At 41.2% G+C, this 22,061-nt stretch overlaps 1 protein-coding gene and 1 long non-coding RNA gene across 2 annotated transcripts in view; one reads left to right on the top strand and one right to left on the bottom strand.

The window, feature by feature from the left end:
* The window catches only part of LOC143933628 (serine/threonine-protein kinase D1-like), a 197,415-nt gene that overhangs the window by 13,972 nt on the left and 161,382 nt on the right, over positions 1–22,061 (bottom strand). Inside the window, exon 16 of the mRNA XM_077456581.1 lies at positions 13,860–13,958. Within this exon, the coding sequence (XP_077312707.1) occupies positions 13,860–13,958 (99 nt within the window). The remainder of the gene's footprint in view (positions 1–13,859; positions 13,959–22,061) is intronic.
* On the top strand, positions 6,626–9,260 carry LOC143933621 (uncharacterized). The gene is made up of 2 exons (XR_013263130.1): positions 6,626–8,811; positions 9,053–9,260. It is a non-coding gene; the product is annotated as an uncharacterized LOC143933621 (long non-coding RNA).

The following is a 22,061-nucleotide window of genomic DNA, read 5'->3' on the forward strand; positions in this document are numbered from 1 at the left end:
TGGTGTTTTTATTCAACCTTACTAACTATGAAACTAACTATACAGGAAGCATCAGCTTATACAGCTCTGCTCCACAGCTGCTTGCTTTGACGGCTTTGTTAACAAAACAGATGCTCTAGGATGGAGGGTCTCCAACCCATGATCTGGGCTTGCCAATCTGCCATCCGACAGAAGGAGGTCACGGGCCACTGGTTGGGCACCCCTGCCTTAGATGGAATCCGTATACCATGCTGCTACACTTCTGCCACCCTTGCCACAAGTCAGAGGAAAGGGCTTCATATCTTCTCAGATGCATCTACTGAGGCCATAGCAGCTGTCGCTTACCTCAAGGTAAGAGATTCTTCTAATTAAGCCCACATAGGGTTTCTGTTTGGGAAAGCTAAGTTAGCACCTAAGCTTGAACACATGATTCCCAGGCTTGAACTTTGTGGGACTGTGCTAGCTGTAGAAATAGCAGATTTCATACTGAGCGAGCTAGACATTCAGATAGAGGACGTCAGATTCTACACAGACAGCAAAGTTGTTCTGGGCTACATCTACAACCAGACTAAACGTTTCCATGTTTGTCAGCAACCGTATAGAGAGAATCAGGAAATCATCTAAACCCGTAACGGCATTATTTTCCATCTGAAATTAACCCTGCAGATCATGCTACCAGGCCAGTCTCTGCAAGTATCTTTGCAAATTCTTCTTGGTTAACAGGTCCTGAATTCCTGATGGATCATCCAGAAGAAACCACAGCTGATGTCTTCAGTCTTCTACAACCTGACAAGGATGCAGAGATTCGGCCTGAAGTCAAAACCCTCGTCACCCGAACTGAACAAAGACTCGTCCTGGGCTGTCAACACTTTCAACGTTTCTCCAAGTGAAGAAGGCTTGTACGCACCTCTGCAAGGTTAGTTCATATCGCAGATTACTTCCACACAAAGCCCACAGATGCTCACTGTCAAAGTTGGCACATGTGTAAAAAGCTTCTTTCTGTAAAAGACATGCTGAAGGTGAACTGATCATATTGCGCAGTGTACAACAGAGTGTCTTTGGCTCAGAAATTAAATGTATCCGTGACAAGAGGGACATTGCAAAAAACAGCCCAGTTGCCATCCTGAATCCATTCATTGATAATGACCATATGTTAAGGATTGGTGAACGTTTAAACAAGGCTGATTTGAGTGAGCAAGAACAGAATCATCCCATTATACTTGCTCGCCATCACATCACCACTTTGCTCATATGGCACTATCATGAAGTGGTTAAGCACCAAGGTAGACACTTCACAGAGGGTGCCATAAGAGCCGCAGGCCCTTGGATTATAGGAGCAAAAAGACATCACAGCTACACTGCACAGCTGTGTTCAGTGCTGCAGAGGAAAACACCAGCAACAGAAAATGTCAGATTTGCCTGCCGACAGGTTAAGTACTGACCAACCTTTCACTCATGTTGGTTTGGATGTCTTTGGGCCATGGATGGTGACAGCCAACAGAACTTGAGGTGGCCAAGCAAATGGCAAATGATGGGCAGTGCTGTTCACTTGCCCGAGTGTGCATGCAGTACACATTGAAGTCATAGAATCTATGGATGCCTCAAGTTTTATCAATGCTTTAAGACGATTCCTAGCCACCAGAGGACCAGTCAAGACACCAAGATCTGACTGTGGAACTAATTTCGTTGGAGGCTGTTGAGAGTTACAGGTCAAATCTAGGCCAAACCAAGACTTTTTTGCTGAAAAAGGCTGTACATGGATTTTCATTCCTCCTCATTCTACCCACATGGGTGGCTCATGGGAGAGAATGATAGGCATCACACGTAAAATATTGGACTTTATGCTTATGGACTTTAACTCCACAAGACTTACCCACAAGATTTTAACCACCTTCCTGGCAGAGGCATCTGCCATAATCAATTCAAGACCACTTGTTCCAGTGTTCAAAGATCCAGAGACCCCAACTATCCTTACCCCAGCTACTCTTCTTACCCAGAAGCTTGGGTCTGTTCCTGTTCCACCTGGAAACTTTAAAGCAGGAAATCTGTGCTATGACCAGTGAAAGCGAGTACAACACCTCGCCAACTGCTTCTGAATTTGTTGGAAGATGGAGTATCTTTCTACTCTGCAAAGACGCAGGAAATGGCAACCGCTGAACCCTAACATACAAGTTGGAGATCTCATTCTGCTTAAGGACCAGCAAGCTGAAAGAATCGAATGGCCCATGTAACTTATTGTAAAGAGCGTTCCTAGTGATGACGGTAGAGTACGTAGGGTAGAGGTGAAGGTTTCAAGACAAGGAACTGTAAAGACTTTCATCAGACCTATCACGGAACTTATTCTGCTCTTACCCTTTGGAGAATGAACCTGTTTGCTTATGCTGCTGGATCCTATGTGTGACTTCAAGAAGAAAGTGTCTTGGACTTTAGTTGACATAACTTGAAGCCTTAAATTAAGAGTTATTGTTATTGCATTATATGCATGTTCTTTTCATGTCTTTCAGGTCAGACATATAGCAAATTACACTGTTTGTTATTTGCAGTTGCATAACTACCGTTCTGATCATATAGTGACATTTACCATGCCAGATGGGGAGTGGGCTGCCCCAACGGGGCATATAATTTATATAGATTGCTTCCTTAACCATTTTCTATGGAAGTTTATATTTAGTTCAGATGCTACCATCTAGTGATCTTTTGTGGTAATGCACTTGTTTTCTTATGTTCTTTTTCCCTGTTGTTATGACACACTTCCTTTTTATGTAATGCTCCACCCTTCTTCCTGTGATTGTACTTCCTGTGTCATGGATGCAGCTACAAGCCACAGTAAGCTACATACAATATCATCTTTTAACCGCATAAATACCACAACCTGATCATCTGTTTGTAACCTGTCATCTGCTGTAACCTGTTGTTCAGAATAAAAGCATCTTTGTGGATGGAATCGGCATTTGGTGAGTTTGAAGCTATCTGATGAGGATTGTCCTCAGTGATTATATCTTATACAGGTCAGGCATAGAGGTCTCACAAGGGATAAATCGCTTCACAAGAATCGGAGTCAGAATAAAAAAAAACTTTCAATGATAACATTCTGTTCATTAATATAAATAAAAGGAACATGGAGTACTGTGTGTCTAGTACACAGGCAACATTCCTATCCATAGGATTATGAATATACAGATTCTGCTTAATAAGCTGACAAGTTTAAAGCAGAACTCTGGGCAAAAACTTTTTTTTTACATGTTCTTGTTGTTGATTTCCTACCTTCTCTGAATATGACACCCATATTCTTGTGAGCTCAGTAGTTGCTGTGATGTAGCCTGGTAATTTTCAAATGAAACCGTTAATCCCCAGTGGCTTCTTGTTTGCAAGACCAGTGACTGCTACTCTTTCTATTCCCCCAGCCACCGGTCTTGGCACAGCCTATTTGTAGTTCTATCCAGCAAGCAAGGATGTACTTCCATCCCTGCTTGCTGTAGTGGGCCGGACAGGACTCAGACCGTGTCCTAAAAATTACAGTTTCCCTGAGCTGCTCTGAAAGGCTGCATCTGTGAGTAACCCACACTGCCTGTGAAATTCTTTAACATGTAGCAGATGGCAAAGCTTGCAAGAGCTGCTCAGTGTGTAAAACTGACAGGTAATGTAACTGCTTGCAGAGAGAAATCCAGCTGTCAAAACTGAGTGGTGATGTCAGGGGTGGGCGGGACCGAATAGCTATCAAACACCAGTCAATGGGATGGGTACTGGACTCCTCCTGGACTTTGGCCTTTAAGCAGCCCAGTCATTGGTTGGTGTTTAATAGCTGCTAGGTCCCACCCACCCCAACATCGCTGCTGAGTTTTGATAGCTGGTCTACTCTCTGCAAGCAGTTACATTACCTGACAGTTTCACACACTGAGCAGCTCTTGCATTACCATCTGCTGCCAATCAGTGCCAAGCAATGCCCATCAGTGCTGTGCATCAGTGCTGCCAATCAGTGCTGCGTATCAATGCCCATCAGTGATGCTTATCAGTGCCCATCATTCCTCCCCATCAGTGCTGCCCATCAGTGCCACCTATCAGTACCCGTCAGTGCCGCCTATCAGTGCCCACCAGTGCTGCCAATCATGGCTGCCTATCAGTGCCCATCAGTGCTGCCAATCAGTGATAATAAATGCTGCCTATCAGTGCTGCCCATGAGTGTCAATCAGTTGCCATCAGTGCTTCCTATCAGTGCTGCCAATCAGTGCCACCTATCAATGCTGCCAGTGCCAATCATTGTCCATCAGTTCTGCCTATCAGTGCTATCCACTGGTGCTGCCTATCAGTGGCACCTATCAGAGCCCATCAGTACTGCCAATTAGTGGCTATCAGTGCTGCCAATCAGTGCTGACTATCAGTGGTGCTGATCAGTGCTGCCAATCAGTGCCCATCAGTGCTGCTTATCAGTGCCCATCAGTGCTGCTTATCAGTGTCCATCAGTGCTGCTTATCAGTAGCAATCAGTGCTGCTTATCAGTAGCAATCAGTGCTGCCAATCAGTGCCCATTGGTGCTGCCAATCAGTGCCCATTGGTGCTGCCAATCAGTGCCCATTGGTGCTGCCAATCAGTGCCCATTGGTGCTGCCAATCAGTGCTGTCTATATTTTGCTTTTGATGTGTATTACACATAAAATCACATATCACTGGAATTATTGCACTTTAAGTTAATTTGTATGGCAAATATCTATAGAAGGGGTTTCCACCATCCAACAAAAAGTTATTGTTTTACAGTACAGACTGTACTCTTGGCCCCACTTTGCTGTCGCATGTTTTTACCGTACCTCCCCAACATAAAAGTGTAAATGACACCTTTAAGTTTGAAAGACCTGAACCCCCCCAGGAAAAAAAAATATCTATGGCCCTGCATATAATACACATCAAACTGAAAGCAAGACATACAGTACAGACCAAAAGTTTGGACACACCTTCTCATTCAAAGAGTTTTCTTTATTTTCATGACTATGAAAATTGTAGATTCACACTGAAGGCATCAAAACTATGAATTAACACATGTGGAATTATATACTGAACAAAAAAGTGTGAAACAACTGAAAATATGTCTTATATTCTAGATTCTTCAAAGTAGCCACCTTTTGCTTTGATTACTGCTCCGCACACTCTTGGAATTCTGTTATGAGCTTCAAGAGGTAGTCACCTGAAATGGCTTTCCAACAGTCTTGAAGGAGTTCCCAGAGATGCTTAGCACTTGTTGGCCCTTCTGCCTTCACTCTGTGGTCCAGCTCACCCCAAACCATCTCAATTGGGTTCAGGTCTGGTAACTGTGGACCCCATCACTCTCCTTCTTGGTCAAATAGCCCTTACACAGCTTGGAGGTGTGTTTGGGGTCATTGTCCTGTTGAAAAATAAATGATGGTCCAACTAAACGCAAACCGGATGGAATAGCATGCCGCTGCAAGATGCTGTGGTAGCCATGCTGGTTCACTATGCCTTAAATTTTGAATAAATCCCCAACAGTGTCACCAGCAAAGCACCCCCACACCATCACACCTCCTCCTCCATGCTTCACTGTGGGAACCAGGCATGTAGAGTCCATCCGTTCACCTCTTCTGCGTCGCACAAAGACACGGTGGTTGGAACCAAAGATCTCAAACTTGGACTCATCAGACCAAAGCACAGATTTCCACTGGTCTAATGTCCATTCCTTGTGTTCTTTAGCCCAAACAAGTCTCTTCTGCTTGTTGCCTGCCCTCAGCAGTGGTTTCCTAGCAGCTATTTTACCATGAAGGCCTGATTCACACAGTCTCCTCCTAACAGTTGTTCTAGAGATGTGTCTAGAACTCTGTGTGGCATTGACCTGTTCTCTAATCTGAGCTGCTGTCAACCTGCAATTTCTGAGGCTGGTGACTCGGACGAACTTATCGTCCGCAGCAGAGGTGACTCTTGGTCTTCCTTTCCTGGGGCGGTCCTCATATGAGCCAGTTTCTTTGTAGCGCTTGATGGTTTTTGCCATTGCACTTCGGGACACTTTCAAAGTTTTCCCAATTGTTCGGACTGACTGACCTTCATTTCTTAAAGTAATGATGGCCACTCGTTTTTCTTTACTTAGCTGCTTTTTTAGTGCCATAATACAAATTCTAACACTCTATTCAGTAGGACTATCAACTGTGTGCTGTATCCACCTCCTGCACAACACAACTGATGGTCCCAACCCCATTTATAAGGCTTGAAATCCCACTTACTAAACCTGACAGGGCACACCTGTGAAGTGAAAACCATTTCAGGCGACTACCTCTTGAAGCTCATCAACAGAATGCCAAGAGCAGTAATCAAAGCAAAAGGTGTCTACTTTGAAGACCCTAGAATATAAGACATATTTTCAGTTTTTTCACACTTTTTTGTTCAGTATATAATTCCACATGTGTTAATTCATAGTTTTGATGCCTTCAGTGTGAATCTACAATTTTCATAGTCATGAAAATAAAGAAAACTCTTTGAATCAGAAGGTGTGTCCAAACTTTTGGTCTGTACTGTATGTCTTGCTTTCAGTTTGATGTGTATTATATGCAGGGCCATAGATATTTTTTTTTCCTGGGGGGGTTCAGGTCTTTCAAACTTAAAGGTGTCATTTACACTTTTATGTTGGGGAGGTACGGTAAAAACATGCGACAGCAAAGTGGGGCCAAGAGGCTTTGCAATGCATGCCAGCAAAAATGATCCCCATTCAACTGAATAGAATGCAATGAACGCAGTTGTGGTGCGGTAGTGTATTCAATAGTACAGCGAGCTCCTCCTAAGCTAATTAGTTTTGTTTTCATTCAACTAAAAACTTACCGTGTGAACCAGGCTTTAGATCTGATTCATATGTTCTAAATGGCCATGGAATAAATACAGCCAGGATCGCAGATGTTCCAATTTTTGTCAGCTGCTCAGCCTGTTCACCAGAGTGATGGGCTGAAAAGAGCCACTGCTGTTAACATGTATCTGCACATCCAGTGGTCCCCATGCTTAAGCTCCAGTGGACAAAGCAAAACACATTGGGGTGTGGCCTGGCAGGAACCTGGGCTGAGTTAGTCTCTACCATCACTACTATATAACCATAGGACACCAAGGATTTTTTTTTTCTCTCTCTTCCCTTCAGTGACTACAAGAGCTGGTTTGAGCTCCATCCCTTGCTGGCACTCCTGCAGTACATTCGGTATCATCTACGCGATTTCCAATATTTCCACAGAGGTTACCTGCTGTTGGGGACAAATTTCTGACCCTGTATGCCAAGGGCAACAATGTAACCACTGGATGTGCAGATACATGTGGATACAGGTTTACAGCAGCAGACAGCCTTGGCTCTTTTCAGCCCATCACTCAGGTGTACAGGCTGGGCAGATATTAGAACATCTGATCCCAGGTGCAGGTATTTACAGTATACTTTCAGCACCATGGTCATGTAGAATGTATGAATGAGACCCAAGACTGGATTTTAGCTAACCTTACTGTGCAAGTTGAGCAGGTGCAATGGGCAACATATTGTGGTGGGCAGTAAATTCAGTGATTTATTTAAACCTTAAAAACTGTCCTAAGAAATGTTATGAAATGTTTTAAAAGATCAAAAATATATATATATATTGTGCACTGCCTACCACAGGATGGTGCCCTTTTCACCTGGCCAATATGGTTGGCTTTTATTCAGTCCTAAACTGTAGTAAACCCAGCTGTTGAACTTGTACCTACAAGTAAGCCTATAATATTGTGTATCTGTAGGTACAGTGAATATCTCCTAAACTTGTGGTTTAAGAGGACTTATAATCTCATCCCCCAGTCAGTTGCCTGTTGGCAATTGACGGAGGAGGAACTGCTGAACAGGCTTTCCCACACCTGGTGTCTATGTAGACACACTGATCAGTATGTAGACGTTCACCTATACATTATATCTTCCCATGATTATCCTTGATGGATCTTTCATTGCCTCTTTTTGTCTACTACATCCACTCTATTCAATCAATTGTGTCCACTTCTTCCAGCTGATGGTATTTACCTGTTTATTACAGTGTTTATTTAAATAACTCATCTGGCAACACTGCTGCATTTTCTCATACTGGCCATTTGAAACCAGTCTGCAATCAGATTGATTCAATTACCCAGGTACCATTATGTTAAGATTTCTTCATACTTAGAGTTTTTCTTACTCTATACTAACATCACTATGACTAAAGCCACGTACACACGGGCGGACTGTCTGGCCAACTAAGTCCGTCAGACAATCCGACAGACAGTCCGTCCTACTTTTGAATGAACGGACTTGACCACACACGATGAACAGACAGTCCGTTGAAAGCTTGCACGATGACGTGTACAGCACGTACGACGGGACTAGAAATACGACGTCCAATACACTACAATGCAACCTTCGGCCGTGTAAATCCTTTCTTTCTAAGCATGTGCCATACTTAGTCCGTCCAACTTGCCTACTCACGAGCGGACTGTCCGCTGAAACCAAAGTTGGACGGACAATATTACGGAAATTCCGAAAGACTTAGTCCGCCAGACTGCACGCTGAAAAAGTCCGCTGAAGCCCACACACGAGCGGACTGTCCGCTGAAACACGTTTCAGCGGACTAAGTTGGACAGACAGTCCGCCCGTGTGTACGCGGCCTAACTCATCATGTTCCCATATATAAAATATAATATTAAATATAATGTCCCTCTCTACAGACTAGACTTTTGGTTGATGCGTCACTATCCAATCTGTGCATTTATGGGTCAGCGGGTGTATTGATTGCACCTTCTTCTCAACTTCTTATTTACTCATCACTCACGGCAAACATATGCATAGACCTGTGGGACTCTGATGCAATTGGTAAGATCAAATTAAATGACATAGCTACAAACTTTTGTTGCTATTTTGGATATGTTGATTACTGCATCCTGTAATAGGGAATTTGTGCTTGGATACATTTCATATTTATGCATATTACTTTGATAATTCTCTTTGTATATCTGTTGTGCAAAAATATTTGTTTTTGTAAATGTTTACGATATCACCCTTTTTGTTACTCTGTTTATGAACTCAATATATGTTGTTTTTCTTATTTCATTAGTTATGATCTGCTGCTGCGCCAATTCTGGATGAAGCTCCAGTTACGAGCGAAACATGTTGAATAATCGCAGTGTAGTGTCTTTGTTTTTATACACCAAAGTGGGGTAATTCTGGAGATGACCTACACCTTATCCAGCCTCATTAATGGTTTTTATGCTTGTATAATTTAGTTTTGTACATCTTTGATTGAATAAAAACATTTTTAGCAATTATTGGTTGATTGCATATCCCGTTTATATGATACCATTAAAAATCCCGGGGTTGGTATTTTCCAACCCGCTTTGGCCCCCTTCCTTTTTCTTTTTACATGTGGATGCATGTTTACAGCAGCAGACAGCCTTGGCTCTTTTCAGCCCATCACTCAGGTGTACAGGCTGAGCAGATATTAGAACATCTGATCCCGGGTGCAGGTATTTACAGTATACTTTCCGCACCATGTAGGATGTATGAATGAGACCCAAGACTGGATTTTAGCTAACCTTACTGTGCAAGTTAAGCAGGTGCAAGGGGCAACATATTGTGGTGGGCAGTAAATTCAGTGATTTATTTAAACCTTAAAAACTGTCCTAAGAAATGTTATGAAATGTTTTAAAAGATCAAAAATATATATATATATATTGTGCACTGCCTACCACAGGATGGTGCCCTTTTCACCTGCCCAATATGGTTGGCTTTTATTCAGTCCTAAACTGTAGTAAACCCAGCTGTTGAACTTGTACCTACAAGTAAGCCTATAATATTGTGTATCTGTAGGTACAGTGAATATCTCCTAAACTTGTGGTGTTTAGGAGATATTCACATACAAAGCAGCCGGTGCTGTCACTGGTGCATGCGCTCTGAAGGAACGGCATGCTGCTTGGTTGTATGTCTCCTTGGGAGTAGTGCAGTTTGTTCTGCACTTTTGTGACACATTTTTAGCTGACAGCCAGCTATAGCCCGCTGTCAGCTGATATAGCTCAGCAGATCCAGGCTGTGGAAAGATCCTAACTTTAAAGTCATGATTCACCCAAATGCCTGGACCAGCAGCTTGTTCAGCCTCTCAGTGAGCCACAGAGACCCTGAGCCAGCAGATCCTGGGCCTGACAGTCACCACTCTTTGCTCACTGGATGAGAACTGAGTAATCAGCAGTCTTTGATCACTCTGTTATTGGTCTTAGAAGCAGCTGGGGATAGATGCAACATTGGATCAATGCTCCATCCACCTAGGTACTATAAGTATAATTTAAAAAAAACCCATCTCTTTAAAAAGGAAAAAAAATCCCCTTTCCACCCCAAGGACCCTCCCTCCCCAAGCAAAGATTCACTGTAAAATACCCCCCTCCCTCAAATATGCCCCAAAAGATTAAACCTCCTGTCTCTAAACCAACCCCCCAAAGCAAAAATATCTCCCTCAGTCAACAACCTCTCCCCCAGCAAAGATTCCTAATTATAAAGAAAATCTCCCTTCATCCAACCAAATTCTCTCCCAGGAGCAAATCCCTGCCATTAACCACCCCTTGTAAACTTCTCTACAAGAAACTCCCCCCTTCTCCAAAAGCAAACCCACCCCCCTTTACTTAACCTCCCACCAATAGAAACTCCCCCAGGCTGGAATTCTTACTTCCATTCTTACCAGACCTCAGATTCAGCACGGCACAGAAGTAGAAAAACGTATGCATCCCCAGTCTCCCTTTGGCTTTGTCATATGATACCTCAAGGACAAGTCCCCTCAACTGTGCACTGTCAATTGCCGGCATCTGAGACCTTGCAGTAATTTCATGCTTTCAAGGCACCATCCATCCCCACCCCCTTATTAAACTAATGGGGGATGGGGCACAATAGAAGGGAGGCTGGCTGCTGTACTCTGAAACTCTGATTGATTCTACTGTGCTGATGCTGAGGCTAAACAGCAGGCAAACTGTCTGGGCATTTTGCCAGGATACTTTGGGAGTGGAGGGTTAAACACCCCTGACCCCCCTTATATGTGAAGTTACAGATCAAAGAGACCAGTATTATGGTGATATTGAGGATTGAGATTTTCATACATTCGAGGGTTCCACCATTACTGTTAAAGGGGTTGTAAAGGTTTTTTTTTTTTTAAATAACAAACATGTCATACTTACCTCCTCTGTACAAAGGTTTTGCACAGAGCAAGCCCAATCCTCCTCTTCTGGGGTCCCTCAACGGCACTCCTGGCTCCTCCTCTTCTCAAGTGCCCCCACAGAGAGGTGCATTCCATGGGGGCACTTGTGCAGGTGCGCTCCCGAGTCCTGCTGCTGTATCCATTGACTCAGACAGCAAGACTTGGCCCCGCCCCCCAGTCACTGGATTTGATTGACAGCAGCGGAAGCCAGTGGCTCCTACTGCTATCAATCTATCCAATGAGGAAAATTGCAACTACAGTCAGTAACAGAATACCTAGAGGAGGGACAATTCAATATTTACTGAAAGTAGACTACATAGAATGAATTAAACATTGTGTACATGCATGTTTTAATTTTTAAGAATTTCACCTCACTGTCTGTTGTGCTGAGTAGTGTGACTGGAGAAAGAGGGTGCGATTTATGTTGAGGTGGGCGAGTTCTAATTTAACATTTACAGGCTTGGTGTACCCACACACATTCACTGCAGTTCCCAAAGGTTCATGGGTATGATGTAATCACTGCTGTAACACCTCCTCCTTGGTAGACCAGATGCTGTTCTTTTTTGAATTAAAGAGTTGACTTCCTGAAAATTCAGTTAGGACTTTTCACTTCAATAGTAAGGAATTTCAAAAACGTATTAACTGTTTAGTGTTTTGTATAGGGGTGCACTAATCTGGGATTTTTTTTTTTACCTATCCCTGAGTTCTGCTTTAAAGCTGACCTCCAGCTTTATGTTCAGTCTTGACCAGGCTTCTATCAGGTACTAAAATGTCAACACCGTTCTTCACAAAATGCAACACATCTGAAATGTCGGCACACATCAATCCAAAGCATATTAATGCATGTACAGTGCCTTGCGAAAGTATTCGGCCCCCTTGAACTTTTCAACCTTTTGCCACATTTCAGGCTTCAAACATAAAGATATAACATTTTTATTTTTTGTGAAGAATCCCCAACAAGTGGGACACAATTGTGAAGTGGAACGAAATCTATTGGATATTTTAAACTTTTTTAGCAAATAAACTGAAAAGTGGTGCGTGCAAAATTATTCGGCCCCTTTACTTTCAGTGCAGCAAACTCACTCCAGAAGTTCAGCGAGGATCTCTGAATGATCCAATGTTGTCCTAAATGACTGATGGTGATAAATAGAATCCACCTGTGTGTAATCAAGTCTCTGTATAAATGCACCTGCTCTGTGATAGTCTCAGGGTTCTGTTGAAAGCACAGAGAGCATCATGAAGACCAAGGAACACACCAGGCAGGTCCGTAATACTGTTGTGGAGAAGTTTAAAGCCGGATTTGGATACAAAAAGATTTCCCAAGCTTTAAACCTCCCAAGGAGCACTGTGCAAGCAATCATTTTGAAATGGAAGGAGTATCAGACCACTGCAAATCTACCAAGACCTGGCTGTCCCTCTAAACTTTCAGCTCAGACAAGGAGAAGACTGATCAGAGATGCAGCCAAGAGGCCCATGATCACTCTGGATGAACTGCAGAGAACTACAGCTGAGGTGGGAGAGTCTGTCCATAGGACAACAATCAGTCGTACACTGCACAAATCTGGCCTTTATGGAAGAGTGGCAAGAAGAAAGCCATTTCTCAAAGATATTCATAAAAAGTCTTGTCTAAAGTTTGCCACAAGCCACCTGGGAGACACACCAAACATGTGGAAGAAGGTGCTCTGGTCAGATGAAACCAAAATCGAACTTTTTGCCCACAATGCAAAATGATATGTTTGGCGTAAAAGCAACACAGCTCATCACCCTCAACACACCATCCCCACTGTCAAACATGGTGGTGGCAGCATCATGGTTGAGGCCTGCTTTTCTTCAGCAGGGACAGGGAAGATGGTTGAAATTGAGGGGAAGATGGATGCAGCCAAATACAGGACCATTCTGGATGAAAACCTGTTGGAGTCTGCAAAGGACCTGAAACTGGGTCGGAGATTTATCTTCCAACAAGACAATGATCCCAAACATACAGCAAAATCTACAAAGGAATGGTTCACAAATAAACGTATCCAGGTGTTAGAACAGCCAAGTCAAAGTCCAGACCTGAATCCAATCAAGAATCTGTGGAAAGAGCTGAAAACTGCTGTTCACAAACTCTCTCCATCCAACCTCACTGAGCTCAAGCTGTTTTGCAAGGAAGAATGGGCAAGAATTTCAGTCTCTCGATGTGCAAAACTAATAGAGACATACCCCAAGCGACTTGCATTTTTTTTATTAGTTAAAAAAGTTTAAAAAATCCAATAGATTTCGTTCCACTTCACAATTGTGTCCCACTTGTTGGTGATTCTTCACAAAAAATAAAAATGTTATATCTTTATGTTTGAAGCCTGAAATGTGGCAAAAGGTTGAAAAGTTCAAGGGGGCCGAATACTTTTGCAAGGCACTGCATTTTTGCATGTATTATAGTAAGAAACATTTGTTACAGGAGTTAATGAGCCTCCAGCTGAGGGGATGAAGTTAGAATAATCATAGCAACCCTGACAGGTAAAAAAAGAAGCCTTCAATATTTTCTGCAACAACCTCCATTTTTGAGTGTCTTACTGTATTTGTGCATTTGTATCCTTTTTTTTTTTTAATTCACAATGTCCAGCGTGTAACGAAAGGGGAGTTTGTGTGCAGACTGTTATGCCATGTCTCCTTGAAGGAATTCAAGCTTTGCCAGTTGATGACTTACTTGTGGAAAGGCATCCTCTGTAGCCAAGAGGACATTTTCTGGTTTAAGGTCACAGTGAACAATATTCTTTGCATGAAGGTGCCTCAAGGCCATTAATATCTGAAAAAAAAAATATCTAATTATATTTTAAGACTTTTGTAATAATTCATGTATGTTATTTGCAAAGGGTATTTATATTAAAATTGATTATTATGCTCTATAAATTATATAATTTACAGTACATCTGCAGTATGTGTACAAAATACAAAACATAGGAGCAATAAGGATAATTAGCACTATTTCCATACTTGTTAACATCATGGCAAAAAAGAGCCCCAAATTATTTGCAAGCCATGCACTGAACTTTAAAATCCTACTGTACCTTTATTCATCCATCCCAGGGTAAAGTGTAGATTTACATTTAAAGTGCAATAGTAAAGTGTGTCTGAGGCATCAAATACAAGAAAAATAAACAATCCTTCTACGCTGCTAGTAAAAAAATCATCATTATCTCAACAATTCCTTTTTGATTCACACAATACAAAGAATGCTGTAAATAAGCCAATGAGTGCAGTGCTACTTACCCCACCCTGAAAACATTAATAGTGTTAATAATATATACTGTTGCTTGTAAAACTTGTAACAGTATAAGGTTTGGGGTGATATGGGATACCAAACACTTAAGCACAGTAGAAAGATAACACTCTTCACTTTAGCAATATTGCTGAAATAGCACAGTCTATCTCTTAAAGCTGGACACTATAAGGCAGTCTGTAATCTCATGATGAGGACCATGAGGTAGTTTGTAGCACAAATAGAAAACTGAACAAAGCTGAACAAAAATCACAAACCGGAACGGACAAGGTCTACTATAGTGTAGTCAATTTAATTATTATCCAAATCGCATATACCACAAGAATAAAACAGCCAAGCAACCACTAAAAAATACAGAGTTACAACTCACATGTAAAGCTGCCCCTCGTGTACCAATGTGGTGGCGGCGTGACATCAGCACGTAAACTCTGTCCAATGCATTTTGTGCGACAGTGCATTTTCAGGGGCCTCTAGTGCTGACTGATATCTTTTTGTAGCCTACTGAACTCCTCCAATCAGGGTGAGTGCCAGAAACCTCAGCCATGTTTGTGTAGATAAAAAACAAACTTAGCTTGTATAACTCACCATATGTATGTAGACTATAGACTGCTGCTAACAAAATATTAATTTAAAAAAATTAAATAAATAATAAATGGTCGCAAATCTATATTGATGATCAATTAGGTTTTAAAAAAAGGCCGTGTTTTACACATTTAAAAAACATATATAATCAACCATTTATCTCGCCATTAACAATATGTTTCAAAAAATTACCAAAAAGTATATCCCATTCATTATTTAGGAGGACAATGGTGGACATTATCTTCAAATTAGATTAAATAAATATCCCAAACATTGATGAAGTTAAAATCAATCCCATATAGTGCATATATATATATATATATATATATATATATATATATATATATATATATATATATAAACAAACACCAATGGTGTAAAAATCACATATCTAAAACATTCTCAATTCAATCAAAATAAGTTATTATTGCAATAAAAAAGGATATTAAATGGTGTGTAAATTATAAAAACAATCTAAAATAAATATTGAATGATAAAGTAAATAAAATAAAAATACATTTTATACAGAGAATGCAATGCATAGAAAAAATCCAAAACTAGACATTATAAGACCTCTGTTCAAGAGAATTACATATGGGTGTTCCCTAATTCTGGCCATAGACAGTGGTAAATTTCCCCATCAACACAGATAGTGTTGATTGGCAGGAGGTATTCCCCTGCCAAGCAATTTTCTGCTTCTGGTGGCGGGCGGGGAAGCCATCCCTGCCGGGAGAAGACAGTGACTAATCACTAGTGGCTATAGCAGCCACTTGCAATAATCGCAAGCAAATCCGGCAGGCTGGTTGTACCCAAGTTGATCGATTGATCAACTTGGTAGATTCAGCCTGCCCATTAATGGTTCAAGTCTCAGCCAGTTCCTGCTAATCTGGCTGAGATTTGAACAGGTTACGGCTAGGCTAACTGTACAAGAAAATTATATGACTGGAGCTCAATATTAACTTGGTATCAATAAAACAATTTATGTCCTATTCTACATTCAGGCCAAACTGTGTAAAAGTTCTTAATTCTTAAACCCAATGCAATTCTAACTTGGACACCTCCCATGTCCAATTACACCCTCTCCTTTGGGTTAAAAATTTGTCAATACCGAAAAACTTAAAGTATAACTAAAGGCAAAGCTTTTTTTTTGTATTGGATTGTTTGTCCTGTTTACATCATCATTGAAAGTTCCACATTTTGGGTTGTCCCAAGAAAAGTAATAGAGAGGAAATCTTCAAATGGGGACACTAGTTCTGGTGACCTGGGGATCCCCAGGGAATTCCCTTAATTTGCAGATTTGCAGGGATTTTCTTTCACTTCTTGTTTGGCTACAAGAAGTGAAGGGAAATCTTCACAATGAGAAAGATGGTGAAAAAAAAAATCTGACAGGGGTTATAAATTCTACCTTGCTCTATCCAAAACTGAAAAAAAGCTTTGCTTGTTCTACTTTATTATCTCTTGGGTCCCTATAAGTGATTACATTTTTTTATTTCTTATTAAAAATATGTTTCCTCAAATGATCCCCATCTGGTCCTTCCTATATATTGTTTACCGCAGGAGAAGGGCACCCAATTCGAAGGATAGAAATTGCCCCTAATGTTATAGATCCTTCTTCTAAATTCCTTGCACCGGCCCTGATTTGTACTTTGGATTGAACTAGACGTATTAAGTCTCAATACTTTTGTTCACAAATTCCCAGATGAAACTAGGAGGTGAATTATTTTATCTAAAAAAAAAATAATAATAAATGGTTCGCAAATCTATATTGATGATCAATTAGGTTTTAAAAAAGGCTGTGTTTCACACATTTAAAAAACATATATAATCAACCATCTATATCGCCATTAACAATATGTTTCAAAAAATTACCAAAAAGTATATCCCATGCATTATTTAGGAGGTCAATGGTGGACATTATCTTCAATTTAGATTAAATAAATATCCCAAACATTGATGAAGTTTATATTGTAGTTTATAGTTTTATATTGTAGTTTGTAGTTTATAGTCTATTTATTACAGTGCCCCATGTGGGAAATATATAGCAAGTACTACTAGGAGGCTAAGCAATTGTATGAGGGAACATATTTACGATGTTAAGAGATGATTTAAAGACCACAGTCTCTTAGCACATTTCAGAAAATATCACTATAGGAACCCGAGAGGTATTACATTTTTGGGCATTGACATTGGCGACCCCAATGGAGAGGCTGTAAATGGACACGTGAAGTGTCTGAGTTGAGACTTGTATACACAGACCAAAAATCTGCCAAAAACATCTGGTTTAGCAGAAATCTACCAACTTTTGGCCTGTGTGTACAGCTGCCTGTTCCACAGCAGCCAGTCTCATAACCAGCTTCTGCCAAATGGTCATGCTGGAAAACCAGCATCTGACCTGCATCCAATCAGAGCTGGCAGCCAATGGCTGATCAGTGTGCTTTGGTGGGGGGCAGTCCCCATCAGAACACAAAGGCACAGAGGGGAGATTGCCACACTAACATCACTTTTATGTCTAGTTTTGGATTTTTTCTCTGCATTGTATTCTCTATTTTCAATTTATTTTATTATTAATTTCTAATCTCATCATTCAATTATTATTTATTTCAGATTGTTTTTATAATTAACATATTTCATTTTTTTTTTAATTGTAATAATAACTTAAAATGACTGAACTGAGAATGTTTTAGATATGTGATAATTACACCATTGGTGCTTTTTATGTTATGTGCATATGTGTACTATGGGATTGATTTTAACTTTATCCATGTTTAAGATATTTATTTACCATAATTTGAAGATAAGTCAAATATTGACCACTTATATAATGAATGAGACCATTCAATATACCATTTGGTCATTTTTTGAAACATACAGTTAATGGCAATCTAGCTGGTTGATATATAAGTTTTGGTAAATGTGTTAAACACAGCTGTTTTTAAACCATATGGCTGATCATCAGTATAGTTTTGTGACCAGTTATTGGAGAAGTTCGGTAGGCTACAAAAAGATGGGTACTAATCAGAACTAGAGGCCCCTGAAGACGCTCTGTTGCATGACACGTGTTGGGTGGAGCCTATATGCTGATGTCACACCACTGCATCACCACCCAAGTGGCGGCTTTACATGTGAATTGTATTTTTAGTGGTTGCTTGGCTGTTTTATTCATGCTGTATTTGTTAATTGGATATTAATAAAATTAGTATATTGTGGTCCCCTTTGTCTGCACTGGTTTGTGAGCTTTGGGTGCTGGTTGGTTTTACTGCCCTCTGGTGGTAGAGTGAAGGTGAGAAGGATAGATCATGCCACCTGTTGCAAGTGGGAGCTGGTGTAATAAAGGAGACCATCTCCTGTGTTTAATCAGGCTGTTTTACTGCAATACTGATTGTCTCCAAAGATGGGAAGACATTATGATTAGATGTGTTGGCAGAAGTTTATTTCACTGGGATGAACTATTTATATCACATATTAGGGACCTATATTTATTTATATATAAATTGCTCTATATTTATTTGCACTTTTCTTTTCTCCATGTGATATATAATCATATTTGAGGTGCTGAAAATATGTATTATAGATTTGTTTTGTTTACATTTGTGTATATCTACCCATTTTTGCTGGCAGCCGTTAATCCTAACTTGTTATACAAAAATAGGATTTTTATAACAGCTTACCTGTAAAAAATCCTTTTCTTGGAGTACATCATGGGACACAGAGCCTTAAGTAATTACTTAATGGGTTATAGCCTACTGTCAGGTGTTGACACTGGTAAATCCTAATTAAGGAAGTTTACACCCCTATATAACCCCTCCTCCTTCCAGGAGCACATCAGTTTTTGTAGCAAAGCAATATATTTGTATCCCAAAAAAAGAGGGGAGGGACCCATGATGTACACCAAGAACAGGATTTCACAGGTAAGTGGATATAAAAATCCTACTTTCTTTATTGTACATCATGGGACACAGTGCCTTAAGAAATTACTTATTGGGATGTCCCATAGCAATGCCACATGAGGGGTGGGAGAAAACAACCCGCAGGGTACACCCAGACTTGAGGATTTATACTGCTGCTTGCAGCACACTGTGCCCGAAGGCGATATCCTCATACCTCCTTACATCCACCTGATAAAATTTTGCGAATTTATGCACTGAAGACCAAGTTGCGGCCTTACAGATCTGAGCCATGGAGGCTTGATGACGCACTGCCCAAGAAGCACTAACCGACCTGGTAGAATGCGCCTTAACTTGAAACAGGGGAATTTTACCGCTTAAATCATTTGAATTATCACTTGCCGAATTCACTTAGCAACAGTGGATTTCGGCACTGCCTGTCCCTTCTTAGGACCCTCCAGGCAGAATAAATAAGATATCAGTCTTACGAATCTGAGCAGTTTTCTTTAAATAGATTTTCACTGCTCTCACCACATCAAGACAATGTAGTGACTTTTCTTCCCTGGAACATGGTTTTGGAAAAAACTATGGCAGGACAATATCCTGGTTCAGGTGAAAACCTGAAATTACTTTTGGCGAAAAGCCTGGATGAGGGAGTAACACCACTCTGTCCTCATAAAAAATCAAATATGGCTCTTTACAGGAAAGAGCAGCCTATTCTGAAACCCTCCTTGCTGAGGATATAGCAACCAAAAACAACAACTTCCATGTCAAAAGGACTAGGGGAATCTGTCGTATTGGTTTAAATGGCTGTTTTTGTAACACAGACAAAACTATGTTTAAGTCCCAAGGAATCAAGGAAGGTTTGACGGGCGGATTAAGCCGCGTCACCCCTTGTATAAAGCCCCAGACTAAAGAATGAGTAGCAAGTGGTCTTTGAAATAAGACCGATAAAGCCAAGACTCTGCATTTAATAGTACTTAAGGCCAATTTAATTTCTACCCCTAATTGTAGAAAGACAAGAATTCTGTCTATGATACATCTCCGAGGGTGCCGACCCTTGGATTCACACCAGGAAATGTAAGCCTTCCAGACTCTATAATATATAGTTCTGGAAGCTGGCTTTCTAGCATTAATCAGGGTAGAGATAACTGACCCGGAAAGTCCACGTTTCCTTAGAATGTGGATTTCAATAGCCAAACTGTTTAAATTTGGAGACCGTAAGGAAGGATGGAATATTGGTCCCTGAGAGAGCAGATCTGGCTGTAGTGGGTGGGACCATGGGCCCTCCACTGCCATCTTTATGATTTCTGCATACCATGACCTTCTGTGGCTTTGCTGGTGCTACCAGAATTGTCAGATTTCTTTCCAGCTTGATCCTGCAAAGAAGTCAAGGCAGCAACTGAATAGGGGGGAATGCATAGATCAATGAAAACGGATTCCATGGGGGTCACTAACACATCCGTTCCGGCCACAAAGTTGACCAACTTTGTGTTGAACCTGGAAGCTAGAAGATCCATATCCAGTGTCCCCCATCTTTGACAAACAGCCCAAAATATGTTGGGGTGAAGAGACCATTCCCCTGGGAATAACTGCTAGTGACTTAAGTAGTCCGCCTGCCAATTCTCTATGCCCGGAATGAAGATTGCAGAAAGGCATGGAACATTCTATTCTGCCCAAGTTAGAATATGGTTCACCTCTCTCTGTGCTGAGAGACTTTTGGTGCCCCCTTGGTGATTGATATAGGCCACAGCTGTGCCATTGTTGGATTGAATCCTGACAGGACAATCCCGTAACCTGAAAGTCCTGGCCTTTAGAACCAGGCGTACTGCCCGAATCTCTAGGATATTGATGGGCAAGCTTCTTTCTGTACTTGACCACTGTCCTTGGACAGTTGTCTTTTCTAGTACTGCTTCCCAACCTGAAAGGCTGGCATCTGTCATTACCACATTCTAGATGACTGGTCTGAAGGATCTTCTCTTCAGCAGATTCTGGGTTAATAACCAAGTGAGGCTTTGGGCCACTCTTGGGGACAGCCACACTGGCAAGTCTAAAGCTTGAATTGTTTTGTTCCAAGCAAACAGGATACTGTTTTGCAACAGTCCTGAATGGAACTGGGCATAGGGAACTGCTTTGAATGAAGTTACCATGGTTCCTAGCAACCCCATGCAGAGACGAATGGAGGGATTGCCATTTGACCTGACCCTCCGCACCAGTTCTCCTATGGAGTTGATTTTTGCCTGAGGCAAGAACACCCTTTCCTGTGCTGTAGATATGATCAGACCCAAATACTCCAGCTTTCATAGTGGTATTAAGGAAGATTTCTCTAGGTTGAGAATCCAACCCAAACCTTTCAGATAGTTGATTGTAGTGCGTACGCTTTGCTCCAGAAGAGTTGCTGATTGATCCATAAGTAATAGATCATCTAGGTACGTTATGATTGTTATGCCCTATGCCCTTAACCTGGTTAGAGGTGGGGCCAGCACCTTGGTGCACACCCGAGGTGCTGTGGCTAGCCCGAAGGGCAGGGCTACAATTTGTAATTGTTTATTTTAAATTTTCAACATCATACAGAATATTAACGTATCAAGAATGCAAGTATACTTTGATTACAAGGCATACAAAATCTAAACATATAGAGGCATAGCGATGTGATTAAAGTAGTGATCTTCCACCGTATCTTTAAGGGGGTTATAGACAGAATCTGTAAACAGACTATGTAACATCAAAGAGAGCTTTAAGGAAAAAATAAAAAATAGATTTCAGACCTTCTCTCGGGGACATGTATGTATCCAGGTTTATCTAAGTAGGAGCAATCCCATCAGAACCATATGTAGACTCATCCCATGTTGACCAAATTTTAGAAAATTTCTGCATCTTATCCTCCACTACGGCCGTCAAGTGTTCCATTCTGCGTATGTCAGCTACAGTGGTGATCAATTGCGGAAGTGTAGGTGGAGAGGTGGACAACCATAACCTGGGTATGACCCTTTTAGCAGCCAATAAGATAAAGGACAACAATCTGCGCAAGGCCTTAGAAATACCAGAGAAAGGGAGGCCTAGCAGATAATGCATGGGCGTCAGGGGAATAGGAGTGCCAGCCAGTGTTTCTAACAGATTTTGGACTTGGAGCCAGAACTGGTGGACTAGGGGGCAGTCCCAA

This window comes from Lithobates pipiens, unplaced genomic scaffold (genome assembly GCF_037356315.1).
Source record: "Lithobates pipiens isolate NorthernLeopardFrog02 unplaced genomic scaffold, aLitPip1_a1.2 Scaffold_10, whole genome shotgun sequence".
Classification (NCBI taxonomy): domain Eukaryota; kingdom Metazoa; phylum Chordata; class Amphibia; order Anura; family Ranidae; genus Lithobates; species Lithobates pipiens.